The 19,307-nt window shown below is 39.0% G+C and overlaps 1 protein-coding gene across 1 annotated transcript; it reads left to right on the top strand.

Moving 5' to 3' along the window:
- The first annotated feature begins 14,573 nt into the window (after positions 1–14,573).
- Positions 14,574–17,215, top strand: LOC147606866 (cyclin-U4-1-like). Its single transcript, XM_086791096.1, has 2 exons — positions 14,574–15,578; positions 16,164–17,215. The coding sequence occupies exons 1-2, from the start codon at positions 15,142–15,144 to the stop codon at positions 16,444–16,446; spliced, it is 720 nt and encodes a 239-aa protein (XP_086647222.1). The 5' UTR covers positions 14,574–15,141; the 3' UTR covers positions 16,447–17,215.
- The last annotated feature ends 2,092 nt before the right edge of the window (positions 17,216–19,307 follow it).

Here is a 19,307-nt window from a genome sequence, read left to right as displayed (position 1 = left end):
TCATATACTTCCTCTCCTACTAGAGGCCCTTAGCAAGGGAAATAAAAAGGCTGAATTCCATGTGTAGAACTTCCTATGGTCAGAGGATACCGAGGTGCACAAAATCCTAAAAGTTGCCTAGTAAGTTCGAAGTTTGCACACTGCCAAAGAAGGAAGGGGGCCTCCGAACATTGAAGATGTTAAAGATAAGATGGTAGTGAAATGGGTTATAAGAAGCTTGCAAAATATGGATGAGGAATGGGCCACTCTGCTTAATGCAAATTTGCAACTTCAGAGTGGCAGATTGGCCAAGATGAAAAGAGGTTCCACCAATAATGGGCATAATGTACAACAACTAAGAATAGCACATGCCATGTACCTATTAGGCCAACTTATGGGTTAGAAGAAGGCATGCCAGTTAAACTCTTGATGCCTAGCATCACAATAGGAGTGGAAGAGAAACTTTACACTAATGGATCTAAAAAAGGTAGATGATAGACTCTACATCATCTGCGAGCACATACTTTAATGAGACTGGGCTAGACATAAGGCTTCATTTGAAAGGTTAGAGGATCTAAAAAAGGGCGATGAACTCTATGTCATTAGAGTGCACATGCTTTGATGATTGAGCTAGACATAAGGCTTCGTTTAAAAGGAATCTTCATCAGAATAACTAAAAAGAAGGATAACTTATGCTTCTTTACACCTCTTGCAAGCACAAGGGTAAATTGAAGTATAAAGGCTTGGGATCATACAAGGTGAAACATGTCCCTTCACTTGGTGCGTCACTATCTTATATCAGTGCTAGCCAATTTAAAGAGCTATTATTACCAAAGAGGAGAATGGTAAAAAATAAGAGCATTTTATCATGGTATAAATAGAGATGGGTTGGAAAATATATTTTACTAATGTATATAAAAGTATAGGAACCTTGGGTAAAATTTTATATACATTTCACTAATGTATATAAAAAAAGTATAGAAAACTTGGGTAAAATTTTCAAATTTCTATCTTACGTAAATTATATATTATTTTGGAGATTTTGTCTTCATTATCCATTTAATGATAGAATTTTGAGCGAATTTATAATTCTTTCACCACAAATTTTCATTGTAAAATAGCCCATTTTTTTTGGAGGACCTTGTAAAATAGCCCATTATTTTTTGGAGGACCTTGTAAAATAGCCTAAAAATAGCTCCTACTTTTTACGTTCATTAAGACTTGGCCATAGTATCACTTAAGTTCTATAGTCAAATTAGAACATCCTTGTAATGAAACATTGCCTATGGCTAACACTTGTTGGGGTAGCTCCACAAGTGCCTTGTCACCCCTACCATGGCAAAGCTTCCTCCGATTTAAACCTTATCAACTCATAAAACGCCAAAACCAACCCAATCCTCCACCATTGGCTCTACTCTTCTAGCACTAATGACCCCGTATGCCATGTCATCTTCCCCATCCTTTGACTCATACCACTCCTCACCTTCATGTTAACCTTTCACCATTGAAGCTCCCTACGTAACCTCTCCACACCATCACATAGGGTCTTGAGCACAAGCTCACATGCCCCTATGATGTGTCAACCCTCTCTCTAAGCAGCTTGCTTGCTGCTGTCACCTATAACTTGCCTACAACTTGCTTGCTGCTGTCACCTACAACTTGCCTTCCCCACCTTGCATAGCCCAAAATGCCACTGTGTTGATGCCATCATGCCATACACTAGGGCCTCCAACTCATCTGGCCCATCTAGCAGGTGGCACCTTCTCCACCCCATCTAGACATAGGGTGGCCACCGGTGGCCACCTTATCCACATCCCATCTCTTTCCCTATAACCACCCAGCATCCTTGCCTTCCTACCCTCCAGCTTATCCACCTTATCCACATGGCTTGATCCCTTTTAACCCTAGTGCCACCAGCCCATGTGCCACCTACATCCTCACCTATCTCATTGGGGTGCCACCTCCATCTACGACCACTTTATATACCCCACATGCCCTTGGCATGCCCAGTAAATCCTTCCCCAATCGTGTAAAGTGCTAGCGCACACCATGCCTTATCATATCATTGTGCCTATGAGTATAGGCCCCTTGTGGCTTGCCAATGTTCATAGCCACAACCAGGTACAAAAACACCCCTCACCACTTTCATCCCTATGGTAAGCCCATATTGCTACTTGTAAGTTTTCATGCTGTTGTAACTTCTTGTTTTTTTTTCCCTCCTTGTAAAGATACATTTTGTTTTCTTGAGAGGGTTCTAAATTGCTATGTCAAGATATGAAGTCTATTATATCTTTCATTAGCGGTCATCGAAGAATGCAAGACATTTGATTCAATGAGAAATAGTGGAGAACGAGGAAATTCATTGTGCATGAACACATAATTATACATAACTCTCTCTCTCTCTCTCTCTCTCTCTCTCTCTCTCTCTCTCTCTCTCTCTCTCTCTCTCTCACACACACACACACACACACACACACACACACACGCACATACACACACAAAGTAACAAGTATTTTGGCCTACCTTGCATACTTTGTGATAGTTCTTTTTGGGCATATGTTTTTATGGTCAAATAGTTAAAGTTTATTTTTTTACCTTTGTTGTTTCTACATCGATCCTTTTGTTTAGCTCGCCTCTACCACAAGGATTGAATGACCCATGAATTTATAACTAAAGATGAAAAGTAAAGCTAGAAAGAAAGGGGTGAAAAGTTTACGTGGGGTCTATTTCTAAACCACTCCTTTTTCTACCGTACCTCTACCGAATGGCCTATGAATTTGTAACTTGTTGAAAAGTAAAGCTTGTAAAAAAAGCCTAACTTGTGATGCACTAGGAGAGTCCGTGAACAATCTCTCTCTCTCTCTCTCTCTCTCTCTCTCTCTCTCTCTCAAGCCACTTGTGATCCCATTGCTTCTTTTAAACTACAAAGTGAAGTAAACTGCTTGTTTCATTTAAGATCTCTCTCTCTCTCTCTCTCTAGCCATTTTGTGAAAGTCACAACCATGAAAATGGTCCGAGAGAGAGAGAGAGAGAGAGAGAGAGAGAGAGAGAGAGATATTAACGTCGGTAAAATGCAACACGAGGGCATATACTAGAGAGAGTGTCCACCACCAGCAGCCCAAGTTCACTTGGCCTTACGCATTGAATGGAACTTGGTTATGAGCTTCTTCCGAGTGTGGTTCCAAAAGTGGGACAAAGATAGGATGTGAAATCGTGGCCACAACTTTTGTGGGAATACGAAATGGCATGCAATGTTGAGTAAATGCGTTTGGACAAGTTGAAAGCCGTGGGAAAAGCCCCCTAAAATCCAAGGGTGTGCGTACCTAGCCTTTCCGCTAGGAGGGGGCCATTAAGATTGGGCGTGGGAGCATATGGGTTACTGTCCACACGTATGGTGCACACGCATGGGATGATGGATCATGGGAGGAGTACGAACTCGTCCTCGATGTGCACACGGCTGAATTATGTGGGTCACAAATGGAGTGATGACATGTGGCGGGGGAGGGGGCGTGGGGCGTGTGCACAGCCCCAAAAGCAAAAAGATGCGCTCGTGGGCGGCACCTCCTTTTCCCTATTCCCCCCACAATGTCGACAAAGGCCACTTTGATGCATTTTTTATTTAAGTCGGTAGCCTAAAGTTCTAAAGTTTAATAATGTAGGCCCATCCTTTTTAATTTTTATTTTTCTTTAGGAAAGATACTTCTTAAAAATTGAGAGCTCGCTTGCCCCCCCCCCTTTTTTATTTATTTAATTTATCTTTTGGCTTTTCATTTTCATAAAGATTAGTGGGCGATCTCCACTTTCTGTTGCCCCATCTCCATGTGCTGCAGTTTCCTATACCCTATAAATATGCAGCCCACCAAACAAGAAATAGCCCTTTTTGGCACCTCATTGCTACATTGCTATGACTTGACAATTAGTTTCTTGACAGCCCCTTTGTCAAAGGGTTTGGGAAAATTTTGTCCACAATTTAAAAAAAAATCATTCTCAAACCACCAAGATTATTGGGTGGGGATAACATCCCAGCATTACATCTTAATCCTTCTCAAACCACCAGTATCATTGGGGTGGGGATAATATCCCAACATTACATCTTGGAGCTCTACTTGCAGGAACGTGAATTCGATTCGAGCTCACCCCTCCTCCCACTCCACCAAACAATGGGTTAATAAAAAAAGAATATGTGTGTAAAAATCATCACAACTTTTTTGTAAACTAAGATTACCAAGAGAAGGAAATAAATAAAATAAAAATACTTATAATTTGAGAAAAGTATCCACCGATATTAATAAGAGTTTTATTTTTAAAAAAAACTTCAAAGATTTCAAGAAATAGTCATATTTTCATAGAAGTATGGAGAAAATGCATGTTCAAAATCTACCATCTCCTCTTCACCCACAACTCTAGTTGTTAGGGGTCTAGGACCATATAGGTACTATAGAGTAGTGAGAAAGATTGCTATAAGGTTTATGAAAAATAGTTTGTTAGACACTGTGGCCTTTCTTGTGCACAAGCTGAGTTAATTTATGTAGGTATACACCACCACATATCGATGAGGGACACCAAAATGAGGGAGCACTTTAAGATGCATAGAGGGACGATATTATTTCCTTTTAAGCCCAAAATATGAGAAGGGAGAAAAAAAAATTAGTAGTGCATAATCTTAGGGGAGATTGTGGGCTAAGGTTTTGTGAGGGAGCTTGAGGCAAAATCTACTTTTCCCCTTCACACCCAATATGCTGCTCATGCCTTTATATAGCACAAGAGAGTAGATACCCTTAGTGATTCGATATGACTTCTTGTTAAAAGCACATAGGTTTTCTTTCTAGATTGATTACACATTTTCTCAATGCTGTCTCATCTGGGGTTCATGGCCCATATGAAGCCCACCCACTTCCTATCCTTGAGATACTTATTTTTAGTTGATGGTGTGCCTTCAATTGATTCATATCCCTAGGGTACTTACTTTCAATTGATGGTGTGCCTTCAATTAATTCCTATTCCCTACAATACTTTTAGTTGATTGAGGGCCTTCAATCGATTCCTATCCCTAGGATACTTACTTTTAGTTGATGGTGTGTCTTCAATTGATTCATAGAAAACCAAATTTCTAATCACCTTACATCAGTCTTTTTTGGCTCGGATATGTACATAAAGCAATAAAGAGACCTACATTTACCTACAAGGAGACATTGGGCTCTATGGTTTTGTCTCGTTAAGGAGATTCCAACTAGCCAAGATTTTAAAAGACCATGTTCCCCCTTGGTTCTAGCCTTAGGTTGCATACACATATATGCGCCCATCAATGTTGTAGGCTAGGTGTTACTGCTTGCAATGCCTAAGATAAGCATCTAAGAGAAAGCAAGTCCCTTACACACATATAAGAGACATAATAGCCCCATCCCACCATGTGCTTATTGGAACACATCATGAAGTTTAGAAGAAAATTCATGAAGCACTACTAAAGATTTTTCATAAGCTACAAGAATTCGAGTTGCCACTACGCCTAGCACATATCTCACAATGGTGGTTGTATCAATATTTTTTGGGATGAGTTAGAATCCTAGTCAGCATTTAAAAAGGTGGTTGCTCATAACATATTTAAAAAGAAGGCTAGGTAGACATTACGTGTGTAACTCTACTTAGTGTGTTTTAAAATGTCTTAAAAAATATGGAGGAGTCTCATATTTCATTATCCAAACAAAGAAAGCAAATCTTCATTTTAACATGGTTTGGTGTGCAAATATGACATGATAACATCACAAAAACTTCTCATGATGCTAAGTGATGGAGCAATTTTGAAGCTCCCTCTATCCTACCAAAAATTGCTTAGCCACCTATCGGTTACTTCTTTTTTTTATCACCCAATTGGAAACCATAAACTTTTGGTTATGCAAGTAAAGTCAAGAATACTAGTTAAACATCCCTTGAACTAGATGCCATTATAGTAAACAAAAATTGGATATGTTTATTGGCAAGAGCATCTACTAAAGATGTATCATTAACTCAACATTTTACAAGTGAATGTACAAATGAATGACAACTTGTCCCTTGTGTTGTACGGAGAAAACTTATTCCCTCTTTTATATGTTTTGCTAATTAATTTATGTGAGAAGTTAGATTCAAGGTCCCTTAATAAAATGCGCATACTTGTGACCTAACAACTAATTACTCTCTCTCTCTCCTTGTCCTCCTAAACCTCAATAGCAAGTGTTCGTTTGTAATTGTGGCAACTTTGTCGCTCTTTCTACCCTTCTAAAAACTTGGCCTTTTTCCTTTTGGTTGGGGTGGCATTGAACTATATAGAGAATCTACATGACCCTAGATCCCCTCCCCCTAATTTTTTAAAATATTTTTAACATATTGTGAAAAACGCTTCTTTACAAATGTGTGTCACTCGTAATCATGTCTCTACCTCGAATGCAAACTATTTGTATTTTAAATAATTGAGTATGTTTAAAGGTTTGGAATACATATAGCTGAAAACCAAATATCCATAAACTTAGAAGGTTGTGATTGTATAAAGTGAAACATGTAAGTAAGGCATCTTGAAACATGGAAAACCAAATCGTAAGATTTAAAAAATTAAAGCTATCACCGTAAAAGCATCAACAAAACTTTTGGAGATGAGCACACAAGCTATAAAATTGTGAACTAACACTTTTTTTGGGGACATAATTATATTTATATTTATAAGTTGAGCACATCCATATACAAAGGTCTTCTTTTTACAACTGTCACTCCTATCCTAATTCCAATCAGTATTAAGAAGGTTAAAAATTTGATCCCACCTCTCCTCCTCCCAAACAAAAGATGAGTGTTCCCAAGAGATATGATATCCCAGCTACATGCATGCCACAAGTAAGGACTTAGTAGTACATCCTTTGGGAGTATGTGAACTAACACTTTCTAAGAAGGACCCAAATATGTCATTTTGCATCATTACAAGAGTGCATGCAAACAAAACAATTTATAATTCATAATAAAGAATGTACATAGAAAGTCAAAGCATATTAGTTAAACATCCTACAACTAGAAGGCATTACAATCAATATGAGCACACAAAATTGGACGTATTGTTATAATTGGCTTGAGAAACTACATTCCTATGCTAGGGGACTTGTAATTAATAAAATGACCTTCTTAGTGTTGTCATTTGTGATTACTTTGAGAAAGTGTAGGCCTATGCATTTACCAAAGATGACAACAATTACACTACTATTATTAAATCTATAGAAGAATAACTTGCCATTAAATGACGATTGAGTTGTCCCTTGAATTGCAATGGAGAAAACTTCATAATTTTATTATCTTGTGTGAGAAGGAAGTGAGAATCATGGTTCTCCCCCTTAACAAAATGTGCACATTTTGTTAAGGGAAAGAACCACACAATTTGCACATTTTGTTAAGGGAGAGATCATAAAATGTGTACATTTTGTGACCAAACAACTACTCTCCTTGTCCTCCTTAATTTCAAAATGCAGGGGTTCATTTGAAACTATGTTAATTTCATGGCTCTTTCTAGGCTTCTAAACTTGGCCTTTTTCCTTCTCAGCCCTTTTTGTTGGGGTAAGATTGTCCTCTATAGAGAATTTAAGCGATTCTTAGTTTCTTAGGTTCCCCCTAATTCTTAGATCCCCCTCCCCCTCCCCTTAATTTTTTGATATCTTAAAAAGGGCTTTCTTTACAAATGTGTATCACTTGTAACCATTTTTAATATCTAAAAAATGGCTTCTTTACAAATGTGTATCACTTGTAACCATGTGTTATAGATGTTGGGATCTACATGTCTCTAGCTCCAAAGATAATTATTTGTATTTTAAATAATTGTGTGTATTTAAAAGGTTAAAATGCATCTAATTGGGATTATAAGAGGCAAAAAATTCAAGTAAAGCATCTCAAGAAAAGTGGAAAAACATTCGTAAGAAAAAATTATAAAGTTGCAATGTGTGCATGATAAAAATTTTAGATGAGTACAAAACCTACAATATTGTGAATTCACACCTTTCGTGAAGGACCCAAATAAATAATATGTCATGTCTGCAAGATTACGAGAATGAATTTAAAAATATATATATAATTATAACCACCTTTTACATTCTGTGAAAGTAGAAAAGTATAAGAAAGGATTTGCTTCCTTGGAGGTAGAGTTTTTATTGCATGTAAAGATCCATCTTGTTTTTAACAATGTGTTTGGCTCTATATTATAATGTTAATGAACTAGCCTTTTAACTTAAGACATTTGCATATGATAAAGGTATACTTTTAAGTAGATTGTCATGTTACTTTTTTGCTCCTCAAGGAGAAACTCTAGCACATTTACTATAACATTATGCCAGCCATAATTATTAGAATTGTACTTCTAAAACAATAAAGAACTCCTTTTTGTTGATGGTTTATGAAGTCTTCTCTTTAAGAGGCATTCAATGCCTTTACTATTGGCATCCTTATAACTATCAAAAGAAGTGTATTGTTTATGACACGAGACAAGGTCCTCATCTCACTATGTCTATGTTTTTACACAATGTAGGGTCAAAGTTTTCATTTTTGAAGCCTCATCATTTATGTTACACCTTGTATGCCCATGTAACTTAATATGAAGCATTACTTATTGGTAAACTTTTTCTAAAACAAAATTCCTAAAAACATTGAATGGGTGGGGGTAGGAGGAAGATTGTTCTTACAAAAAAGGTTATGAATAGGCAATCTATAAAAAACTATGCTACTTTATTCCATATCACATACATGTCATATTTTGACATGAAATGGTCAAAGTATGTAGCAAAAGAATTGAAGAATGACAATTTTCACAATTACACTTCGTTTTGAGGTTTGCATAGCTCTATTAAACATTAGTGAAAAGTGGATGTATGTTTAAAAAAACTCAATTTCTATACTTGGATTTTTCCAACGTCTACTATGTGTGAATAAAATTATTGTGCAATTGTATAAAGGTAAGCTTATGTCCTATGAGACTATTTTGGTCTTTCCAAGACATGTCTCCTCTACAATAATGCAGATGGCCAAACTACATTTGGACATTTTATTCACCATATATTAAAATTTGAAGAATCATTTAGTGTGTCTAATGAAGTACTCAAACATTTGAATGGGTCTAGTATTTTCAAATGATTCACAGCTAAAACTTCTTGAACTGCATTCAATTCAAGTCAATAAGTTTGGCATGTTACATAATTCCTTCACATCATTAATATATCAAAAAAGAAATAATATTTTCATGGAATGCAATATCATGGTCAAATTGTAGACATTAATACAATGATCTAGTATGAAACCTTAACATTTTCATGTTCCATTTGTTCATTTATATGTCTAATGATGTATGATGATTAGTATACAAATATATGGCTCTATTCTCTAATATCTTTAGAGGATATTTTGATCAATCCTGTCATAAATCATGATCTTCTACAATAAAATTTTACTTAACAATGGAGGTAGAATTGTACAAGTGCATGGTGTGTTTGTAAAACAATGAGTAAGGGATGTGACTGTAACCACCAATGAAAGGGATTCAAGCAAGGAAAGTGAGTAATTGATAATGAAGAGGGGAAGTCCGCAAGAAGAATGTAAAATGTGGTGTGGGGATTAAAAGGAAGGGAAATAAGGTGACGAGTAAGGGGAAAGAGGATGATGATGATAATAGGGCAAACTCTGCCATTGTTGTGTTGTTGTAAAATGGTGAGATTTAGACACCACACTTTGAAGTGCAAATGTAATGACTTTGTTGTAATAATATAAGACAGTGCATGAAAATACCACGGGAGTTCTGGTTATGGCATACACTCTCCTTGTCTCTCATATATTGAGCTCAAGACCACCAACATCTGTGGAGATTGATTCCCTCTCCAAATGATGGGTTGTACTTGTTCTTGCTTGGCTGTGTAGAAAATTTAAATAACTCATTAGGAGACCACACCACTAAGAGTTCATGCTTTACTTAATAGAGACAGAAAGTAGAGAGAGAAAACAAAATCTTTAAGTAGCTTTCCACTTCCGGAGTGTTTAAAATGACGTCCCGCTGGGGAGAGTAGCATTAGTATTTTAAGGTAATTGTTGTGAAAGGGTTGATGTTTGTTTTATGAGATGGGGTCTACATGCCACATATGTGCTGTCTCACTCATCTTATAAAAATTGAGCATTGCTAAAGCTCGTGGAACAGTTTGCAGCAGGTGGGTAGCTTCTTTCCCTCGGCCATTGCTTGCAATAATGGAAGAATTTTATTGTAGCGTGGTAAAATAGAAGGCCAATCCCCTAATTACACACTTTTAAACAAGATTCAATTTCGCAGCTCCATGGTATGGTGTCATGGTGTCTCTAGGTTTTGTGTTTACATACTAATTATAACATTGGTCGACGTTGGCAATTTTGATTTGAGGTAGGATCCTAACATTTCTATCTCCATGCATAATCCAACTTTGATTGGCAATTGCCCTATAATCTCTTTCTGGAATGCATATAAAGAAAACCTCATGCGATTGTTTGATTATTCTCTTAAAGTGGCCACATATTGCCCCACTGACATCGGACGGAGGTCTTGATGGCACCTTTTCAAAATATGGCATGAGAACTTGTTAGAAATCACAATAAATTTCTAAAGATGGGTCTCTTGCAAAATTTAAACCTAGCGCTTGTTAGGTGTAGAGGCTTGAGAAAACTTTACCTTATTTTTTGTGATCCTAGAGTAGACTTAAGCATCAATTTACTTCCTTCACCATGCTTACAACACCCTATGAGTGCTATATTCACTAATGATTCTATGCTTACAACACCCTATGAATGCTATATTCACTAATGATTCTATGCTTGCAACTTCCATAAAGTACTAGGTCTATTCAGAGGGGTGGACCTTCCCCGTGAACAAATCCTAGAGTAGACTTAAGCATTAATTTACTTCCTTCACCATGCTTACGACACCTCACTAATGATTCTATGCTTGCAAGTTCCATAAAGTACTAGGTCTGTTTAGAGGGGTGGACATTCCCCAGTGTTGGTTCGTGCATATTGAAGAGTTCTATAGGAAGAAACTATGAACTATGAAAAGCAATGTCCAAAACCCCATACAAAAAAACCTATTTCCTTGTGAACCAATGCACCCCCTTTTAAAACTTACACATTCTATGGTTTAAACGTGGAGTCATGGTAGTCTTGTTTTATTGAGATGACATTTGAAAATGAGGTCTTCTTATGGTGAAATAGTTTTTAATTAATCCCCACACAAAAAACCTATTTCCCCCATGAATAAATGCACCCCCTTTTAGTGCTTACACATTATATGGTTTAGATGTGGAGTTATGGTAGTCTTTTTTTATTGAGATGGCATCTGAAAAGGAAGTCTTCTTATGGTGAAATAGTTATTACTTAGTCCCAAAAATTGTTCTTGCACCCAAAATTGTGTTTGTATAGATGCCCTAAGGGGGATTAAGTTTGGTTTACCTATTACCATGCCATTCCACAATTGTGAGAATCAATGAATAGTTTGAGAAATTTCATTGCACATGGAAAGGGCACTTCAGTATGTTGGATATTTCACTGAAAGATCTATGTAAATGATAAGACAATAATCTAAAAAATATGACTTCTTTAGCCTCTATTACTTAATGTCAAGAATATGGCTCCTTTAGCCTCTATTATTTAAGCGAAAAATCCATGCAGATCATATCAATGAGAAGATACCAATGTTTCGATCATATCTTTATACATGAGAAGATACCAATGTTTAGATCATGGCTCCTTTTACACCTCACTATTTTAGCACATTTGCCTAGCAAAATGTAGTGGACTTCAACACATTTACTTAGCTGATAAGAAAGTAACAATGCCCAAATATATGGCTTCTTGACTCTAGGCATTATGACTTTGTAATTTAACACATTTGCATAGCAAAAAGTCATGACACTTCAAAATGTTAGGCAATTCCAAAAGAGTTTATGCAAAGGAGAAATAAGAATGTCTATATATAAGATCATTGTCCCACACAACAAATGCAGTGTTAGTGGGATTGGTGGAGAGTTGGTTGGGCCAAAATCTCCACTACAGCCCACACTTGTGCATTAGAAAGGAGGATTTCATTGGCCCACTACCATAAAAAAGCTCCAAAACTGTGTATCTTTTAAAAAGCTTTGGTTTAGAGCAGTGCCTTGTGGACTTAGAAGAATTTGTAGATAATTTAATGTGCCTGCAAGTAGTGCAAGTGTGGCCAAAAATAAAATGGCTTAGAATGTTAAAGGGTTACTAACCAATGAACGCGGATTTTCTCTCGTGTATACAATGATGAAATTGAGCTTTAAATGCAAAAGGCAAGTAAATTAAGCAATGCATGTTGTCCCTGAGATTAAAGCCTCACAAACTAATTCAATATAATTCTTCCAAAGACATTGATGAATTCTTGTTAACATGAAAAACCAATTTAATGCCTTTTGTTTTCCTGCTGACATTCACTGTACTCTTCCCATTGCAAGTCGTCCCTAAGATTAAAGCCTCACAAACTAATTCAATATAATTTTGCCAAAGACATTGACAAGTTCTTGTTGACATGAAAAACCAATTCAATGCCTTTGCGTTCCTGCCAACATTCACCGTACTCTTGCCCATTGCAAGTCGTCCCTAAGATTAAAGCCTCACAAACTAATTCAATATAATTATGCCAAAGACATTGATGAGTTTTGTTGACATGAAAAGCCAATTTAATGCCTTTTGTTTCTTGCTAACGTAATCTTGCCCATTGCAAAGATTAAAGCCTCACAAACTAATTCAATATAATTATGCCAAAGACATTGATGAGTTCTTGTTGATATGAAAAACTAATTTAATGCCTTTTGTTTTCTTGCTAACATTCACTTTACTCTTGCCCAAGATTAAAGCCTCACAAACTAATTCAATATAATTATGCCAAAGACATTGATGAGTTCTTATTGACTTGAAAAACCAATTTAATGCCTTTTGTTTTCTTTCTAACATTCATCTTACTCTTGCCCATTGCTTGAAAAAAAATGACATTCAATGTATTTTACATTTGTTGAAATTCCAAAAAATTGGATGAACTTTGACCTTGTCTTGAAGAAAAATGATTAAATTTTAACTTTTAGTTAAAAAACTGGTCAGCCATAGGATTTTGATTAAGGGAACTCGGTTACACTGCAACCTTGTCCTTCTTCTCAGTGGCCAGGGTAAAAGCTTTTTTTGTTGTATTGTGAAGATTGGTACTAAAATTACATGCCATCACTTCCCTCGCTCTAGGGAGTGGGTAGATTCGAACCCGACACCTCGTTATAGGAAGGTGAGGGCACCATTGTCGGGTTATAACTTAGGAGGCAAGAATTAAATCTTTTGCGAGCATTGCTTGCCCCATTAGAACCACGGCCCTGTTGAATTCCCTTAAAAAAAACATGTTTGTTTGTTTGTTTTATGAGGAAGGCTTGAAGTTAAAATGGAATGGATATTTACACCCGGCTTATGTATACAACTCACACACCACCACTGTTGGCATCCACCATAGATAGCGAGGATCGAACCCACGGCACATGGGATAACACTCGTCCTCTTGTACAAGGGTGTGCATCCACCGTAGTCAACGAGGATCGAATCCACGACATCTGGGATAACACTCGTCCTTTTGTACAAGGGTGCGCATCCACTGTAGTTAGTGAGGAGCGAACGCACGGCATATGGGATAGCACTCGTCCTCTCGTACAAGGTTGCGCATCATTGTAGTCAGCAAGGATCGAACCTAGGATAACACTCGACCTCTTCTACCAATTAAGCTACTGCACGGTTGTTTTTTCTGAATACACATGTTTTTTTGTTTTTTGAGGAAGGCTTGAAGTTAACATGAAATGGCCGAGTGCAAATATCCATTTCATGTTAACTTCAAGCCTTCCTCAAAAACAAAAAAACAACATGTGTGTTTAGAAAAAACAACCATGTGTATACAACTCACACACCATCACTGCTGGCAATTTGTACAAGGGTGCACATCCACCGTAGTCAGCGAGAGGATTGAACCCACGACATCTAGGATAACACTTGTCCTCTTGTACAAGGGTGTGCATCCACTGTAGTCAGCGAGGATTGAACCCACGGCATTTGGGAGAACACTCGTCCTCTTGTACAAGGGTGCACATCCACTGTAGTCAGCAACAAGGAGCTAACCCACGGCATCTGGGATAGCACTCTTCCTCTTGTACAAGGGTGCGCATCTATTGTAGTTAGCGAGGATCGAAACCCAGGATAACACTCGACCTCTTCTACCAATTAAGCTACTGCATGGTTGTTTTTTCTGAACACACACATGTTGCAATGGTGGTGGGTTTTTTTTTTCGAACATGGGGTGGTGATGGTGGTGGTGGTTTTTTTTTTGGGTTAAAAAAAAACATGGTGCAATGAATTGTCCTTATTTTTACAAAATTTTAAACTCTTAACAGTCTCCCGAAAATGGCGGCAGTACCCAAAGTTGGCGCCAAGGTGTTTAAGGGCAGGACCGTGTGCCCATTGTGAGAGCCACGTACGCAAACGCCCGTGTTGCCTTCTTGCATTCTCTTTTGGCTTATAAAGGAAAGGATTCCTCCGATGTCTGGCACCTCATTAAAGTTTGGTGTGAGTTCACAGACGCCATAGCCTTTCCTGCTGCTATTCATTGTTTTCATTCGGCGAGAGAGCTCGACATCGCTGCTGTGGTCGGCCTTGCTAGTCAGACTGTTCGCCTTAGCTGCATTTCTCTGTTAACTTGGTTTCTTGTCATTCCTTTCCTGCTGCTATTTATTGTTTTCATTCGGCGAAGCTGTTTAGAGAGCTCGACATCGCTGCTGTGGTCGGCCTTGCTAGTCAGACTGTTCGCCTTAGCTGCATTTCTCTGTTAATTTGGTTTCTTGTCATTCCTTTGCTTGCCCTTCTCACCATTGCGCTCTGCATTGTCGCCATAGCCGAGCTTCTCTGTGTGCTTTTTGAGCCTCTCTGCTGGCGTGCCTGTCTCTGTCTGTCCGTGTGCGCAGAAGTCAAGCCTCAGCGCGCCTATCTCGCCCTTAGCTAAGCGTTCCCGTAGACACTCTCGCTATCTATCTGTGCAGGCAAGTTCCCTTAAGCAGTCTTTCTCTCTCGCCCCCCCCCTCTCTCTCTTCGTGCAGACCCTCAACACCTGTAGTCATGGGGTTCCTTTCCGCCATGCCCGAAGAAGCCTCCCCTTGCAGCATCCGATCCGACCTCTACTCACCGGAGGCCCTGGCAGACTTTGCCATTTCTCCTGCGTCGGAGAATCGCCGCTGTCCATCCGTCATTTCCGTCCTCTCCTCTTTGCTAGAGCGCGTTGTGGCCCGCAATGAGCGCCAGTCGCCGCCCTCACCTGGCCCCGGTGCCAAGAAACTGGCGGCCTTCTATGGCGTACGCGCCCCTACTATTGGCGTGGAGCAGTATCTGGAGAGGATCTTCAAGTATGCCAACTGCAGCCCTTCTTGCTTCGTGGTGGCCTATGCTTACATCGATCGCCTCATCCAACAGCAGCCCGAGCTGCGCATGACCTCCTTGAATGTGCACCGTATCCTCATTGCGAGCGTTCTCGTCTCTGCCAAGTTTCTCGATGACATGTAAGTCTCCCTCCTCTGCTCGCATTTTGGCTGAAAATTAGGGTTTCGTAGGTTCTAAACTTAGAGCTAGGACTCTACAGTTTACGGTTAGGTTTAGGGCTTCGCTAAATAGGTTCTCTCAAGAGCCTGTTTCATGGCTGGGGTTTTCACAGGCCGTCTAAGCACGGATGTGAAGCACACAGCCCGACAATAAAATTATCTGCAGCCAGCATTTTACAGTCTACATTTTTTAGCTAGGGTTTCACAGCACTGTGCTTTGCATGTTGATGTTTCTCTGCTGCAAACTAGGGCTATATGCCAGTAGCTCACTAGTTAGGGTTTGCATAGACTAGGGCTTCTTTGGTGACAGGCTCTGACATTTAGGTCAGGGTTTGAAATCACCTTTCAGGTTCAAATGAAAGCATCAGTGGTCAGAATATGCAAAATAGGGTATGCAGGCTGGGGTTCACAGGCTGGGGTTATTACATACTAGGGGTTGTCATGGTGCCTCCTTTCCTTTTTTTCTTTCATTGCTGGGACTTACTATGCCTCTTGGAGTACTCTTTCAATATCGGGACTAACTCATCTTCTCCTGCCATGGCTCAGGTACTACGACAATGCCTATTATGCCCAAATTGGTGGCATAACTACACAGGAAATGAACAAGCTTGAGCGAGACTTCCTATTTCTGCTCAATTTCCGTCTGCATGTCACAGTGAGTGTCTTCGAGAGCTACTGCTCGCATTTGGAGAGGGAGGTAGCACTCGGTGGGGGCTATCAGATCGAGAAAACCCTAAGATCCATTTGTGCCCTTGATGGAGAACCTAATACCCAAAGGAAACCAGAGGGGCGCAGGGCATTAGCTGTGCGCTGTTCTGGTGGGTTGTAAGCAGCAGGCACTGTATGTTGATGGGGTTATCTAGGGCTTCTGGTGGATTGTGGGCATGCATGCTGGCTGGCCCTTTGGAGGGTTTGTGGTGCTGAGAGCCTGCAGTGTATGCATGCTGATGGTGGCTTTGGTCAGTTGTGAAGAGCAGGCAATGTAGCTATGCTAATGGTGCTTCCTTGTTTACGGTTGATTGCGGGGAGCTGGCATTTCATGTGTGTTGAATGCTTCCCAGGGTTTCTGGTATATCCTGAGAAGCAGGCATTGCATACAAGTAGATGGCGTTTCCTAGAGTTTCTTTGTATAGTGGGTTGAGCAAGCATATAATCATACATGTCTTTGGTGCATGTTCCCTTACAAAGAATGGGCACATTCAGCATTGACATACAAAGTGTGGTGCAGTGTATACGGAATACGGTAAGAGGCTTCTGAAGCACTAGGTCACAGTCTGAAGCTCAGCTGTGGCTATAGTGATTAAAGGCGAGGAAAGGCCTTCTTAAGCATAATAGAACACAGTTATACCTAATTATGGTTGCCATGGGTAGTGCTACTGGCCCTAGAACACTTGGAAATCGAATGTCTCTTTGGTTTGTCATTAATTACTGAGCATCTTTGTTAAGATTAATAGCTCAAATGCTAAATTTATGTGGTTGTACAGAACGTTAGTGTCTCTAAACAGAACGTCAATGTCTGCTCCCATATTAACCTGGTATTTTAAGTGTAATCGCCTTAATCGTTTTATTCAACTCCACATGCAAGGCCCTGATTTTTACTTCTGATAGACTGAGTTCACAATGGACCTTCTGCGCACAGGAGAGGCAGAGAACCTATTTTTCTACTATATCAATGTTTTTTAACAAGAAAGGTAAGCAGGCCATACTAGCGCCGGTAATGGAGCATGAGAACGAAGCTCTTTAGGCAATGGTATCAAGGTGTGCAAGGCCTTGCATGTGTTAATGGTTCTAGGGTCTTTAGATTGTGAAGGGTGAAAGTTGTAAGCAATGAACTGTTGTTTTTAATTGTTTTCAAATGTTAAAACCAAGAGCTCATTGTGAAGGGTGGGAGTTGTAAGCAACAAACTGTTGTTTTTAATTGTTTTTGAGTCTTAAAATCAAGAGCTTCTTTTAGTTTTGTTGAGTAGTTGGATCTTATTATTGTGTCAGGATCTTATTATTGTGTCAGAATAGAACTTCTTGATGTGAATGTGTTATAGCTTTGTGTGTCACTTTTTTTTTGTGTTACATTGGAATGTTGCTTTGTTAGAAGGGTGAAGGAAGAGCTCTCTTTGCTTGGATAGAGTGAAATATGGATTTTGGTTTTGTGGTATCCTTGCATCTCTCTTCAGTAGCTTAGTTGTCGATTGTTAACCGATTGGTCGTCATAGAATGAATAGGGCAACATAGGCTCCCACCCACTCCGTATAGATGTGAACCACCTCGTAATTGTACGTGCAACTTCTAGGTGCTTTTTTCTCACAAAAGCATCTATTTTTGTGTCATCTCATAATAATGGAATAAGCTTGATCGAGTGACGAACATGTTAATACATTTTATAGTAGGTTCGAAGGGTGAAATCATGTCAACGTATAGTGGTTAATATATCTAACTTTTTGCATAGTCCAACTCGGTGATGAAGTGATCGTTAGGTTAGAGAGGTGGACAATTCAAGATATGTTGTGAAGTAAGGTTAAATGATAGATTTGGGATCTATTTGTAGTTGGAGGAACAATATGCTAGTGATAATTGTTAGGTAGTGGCATGAGAGGTTTATGTGATGTAGAAGTTCGTCATGCGAGGTCTTATTGTGTTGTAAAAGTGGCTTGGCTTTTCTAAAAGTAGGGTGTTGATGGAAGCGATTTGTATCTTTTGATTGGTAGAATTAGCTTTGGGATCACCATGAATGATTTATACATGGATAGATGGTGGTTTGGACTTTTTTGGCACGATAGGATATTTATCCAAGACTTCTTAGCTTTATACTTAGTGGATTTGTTGTAGACATGTTAGTCAAGGGGAGGTGTGGGCTTATAGAATTGAAGTTGAAGTAGAGGTTGAATGCATAGAGAAGTAGTTTGGAGGTACTTGCAAGGTTGATGGTTATCCAAGTGATGGGTCATACCATAGGTTAGGCTTACACATGCGATATCTAGAAAAGTGCTTGGAAGGTTGGTGTTGTAGGTGCATGTGTTTGTGTGCGTCGTGACATGTGATGTTAAAAAAAGTATGGTGCTCATAGTGAAATATAAGTAACGTGCATAGGCAACTATTTCAACTTGAAGATTTTTCCAATAATTACTTTCTCTTCGACTCTCTTTATTGCTTTCCTTGACATTACTTTGACATTCCTTTTTTTTTGGGGAGTCATTGTTATGAGATGTTGATGGATATAGCAATGGACTTTGCTTATAGCTTTAACAAGATTGTTGGGTGAGTTCTTTTGCTTGGTTGATTTTGGTGATATTGAGCAAGTGGGATAAAGGTTGTTTGGATTAATGATTGGTGTGGTCAAAGAATAGGCCATGAAAGGTTCTTTTCAAAGCTAAGGAGGATTGACGTGATGGGTTATACCATGGGTTAAGTTAATGCTTGTCATGGTCAACCTCGAGGTGGTGGGTCATACCATGGGCCAAGTTAATGCTTGTCATGGTCTCTCAATCCATAAAAATGTCTAGATGGATATTGACGATGAGGCTTAGTGAAGGTGTTTGAGGCGGGTTTCTATTCCTCCTAGATGCGTCTATTAAAATGTAAAGTCATTGTGTATATTGTAGGTGTTGTGCATGGGCAATGGGCTAAAGGTGTGTTCATGTAGAATCTCCTTACTCATACTACTTTCTTAGACTCTTATCTCCTAATGATTTGTAA

The sequence above is a fragment of the Cibotium barometz genome, chromosome 56, assembly GCF_041138505.1.
Source record: "Cibotium barometz isolate CiBa-2024 chromosome 56, ASM4113850v1, whole genome shotgun sequence".
Classification (NCBI taxonomy): domain Eukaryota; kingdom Viridiplantae; phylum Streptophyta; class Polypodiopsida; order Cyatheales; family Cibotiaceae; genus Cibotium; species Cibotium barometz.
Note: the sequence above shows the minus strand (reverse complement) of the source record. Positions and strands in the feature narration are given on the sequence as shown.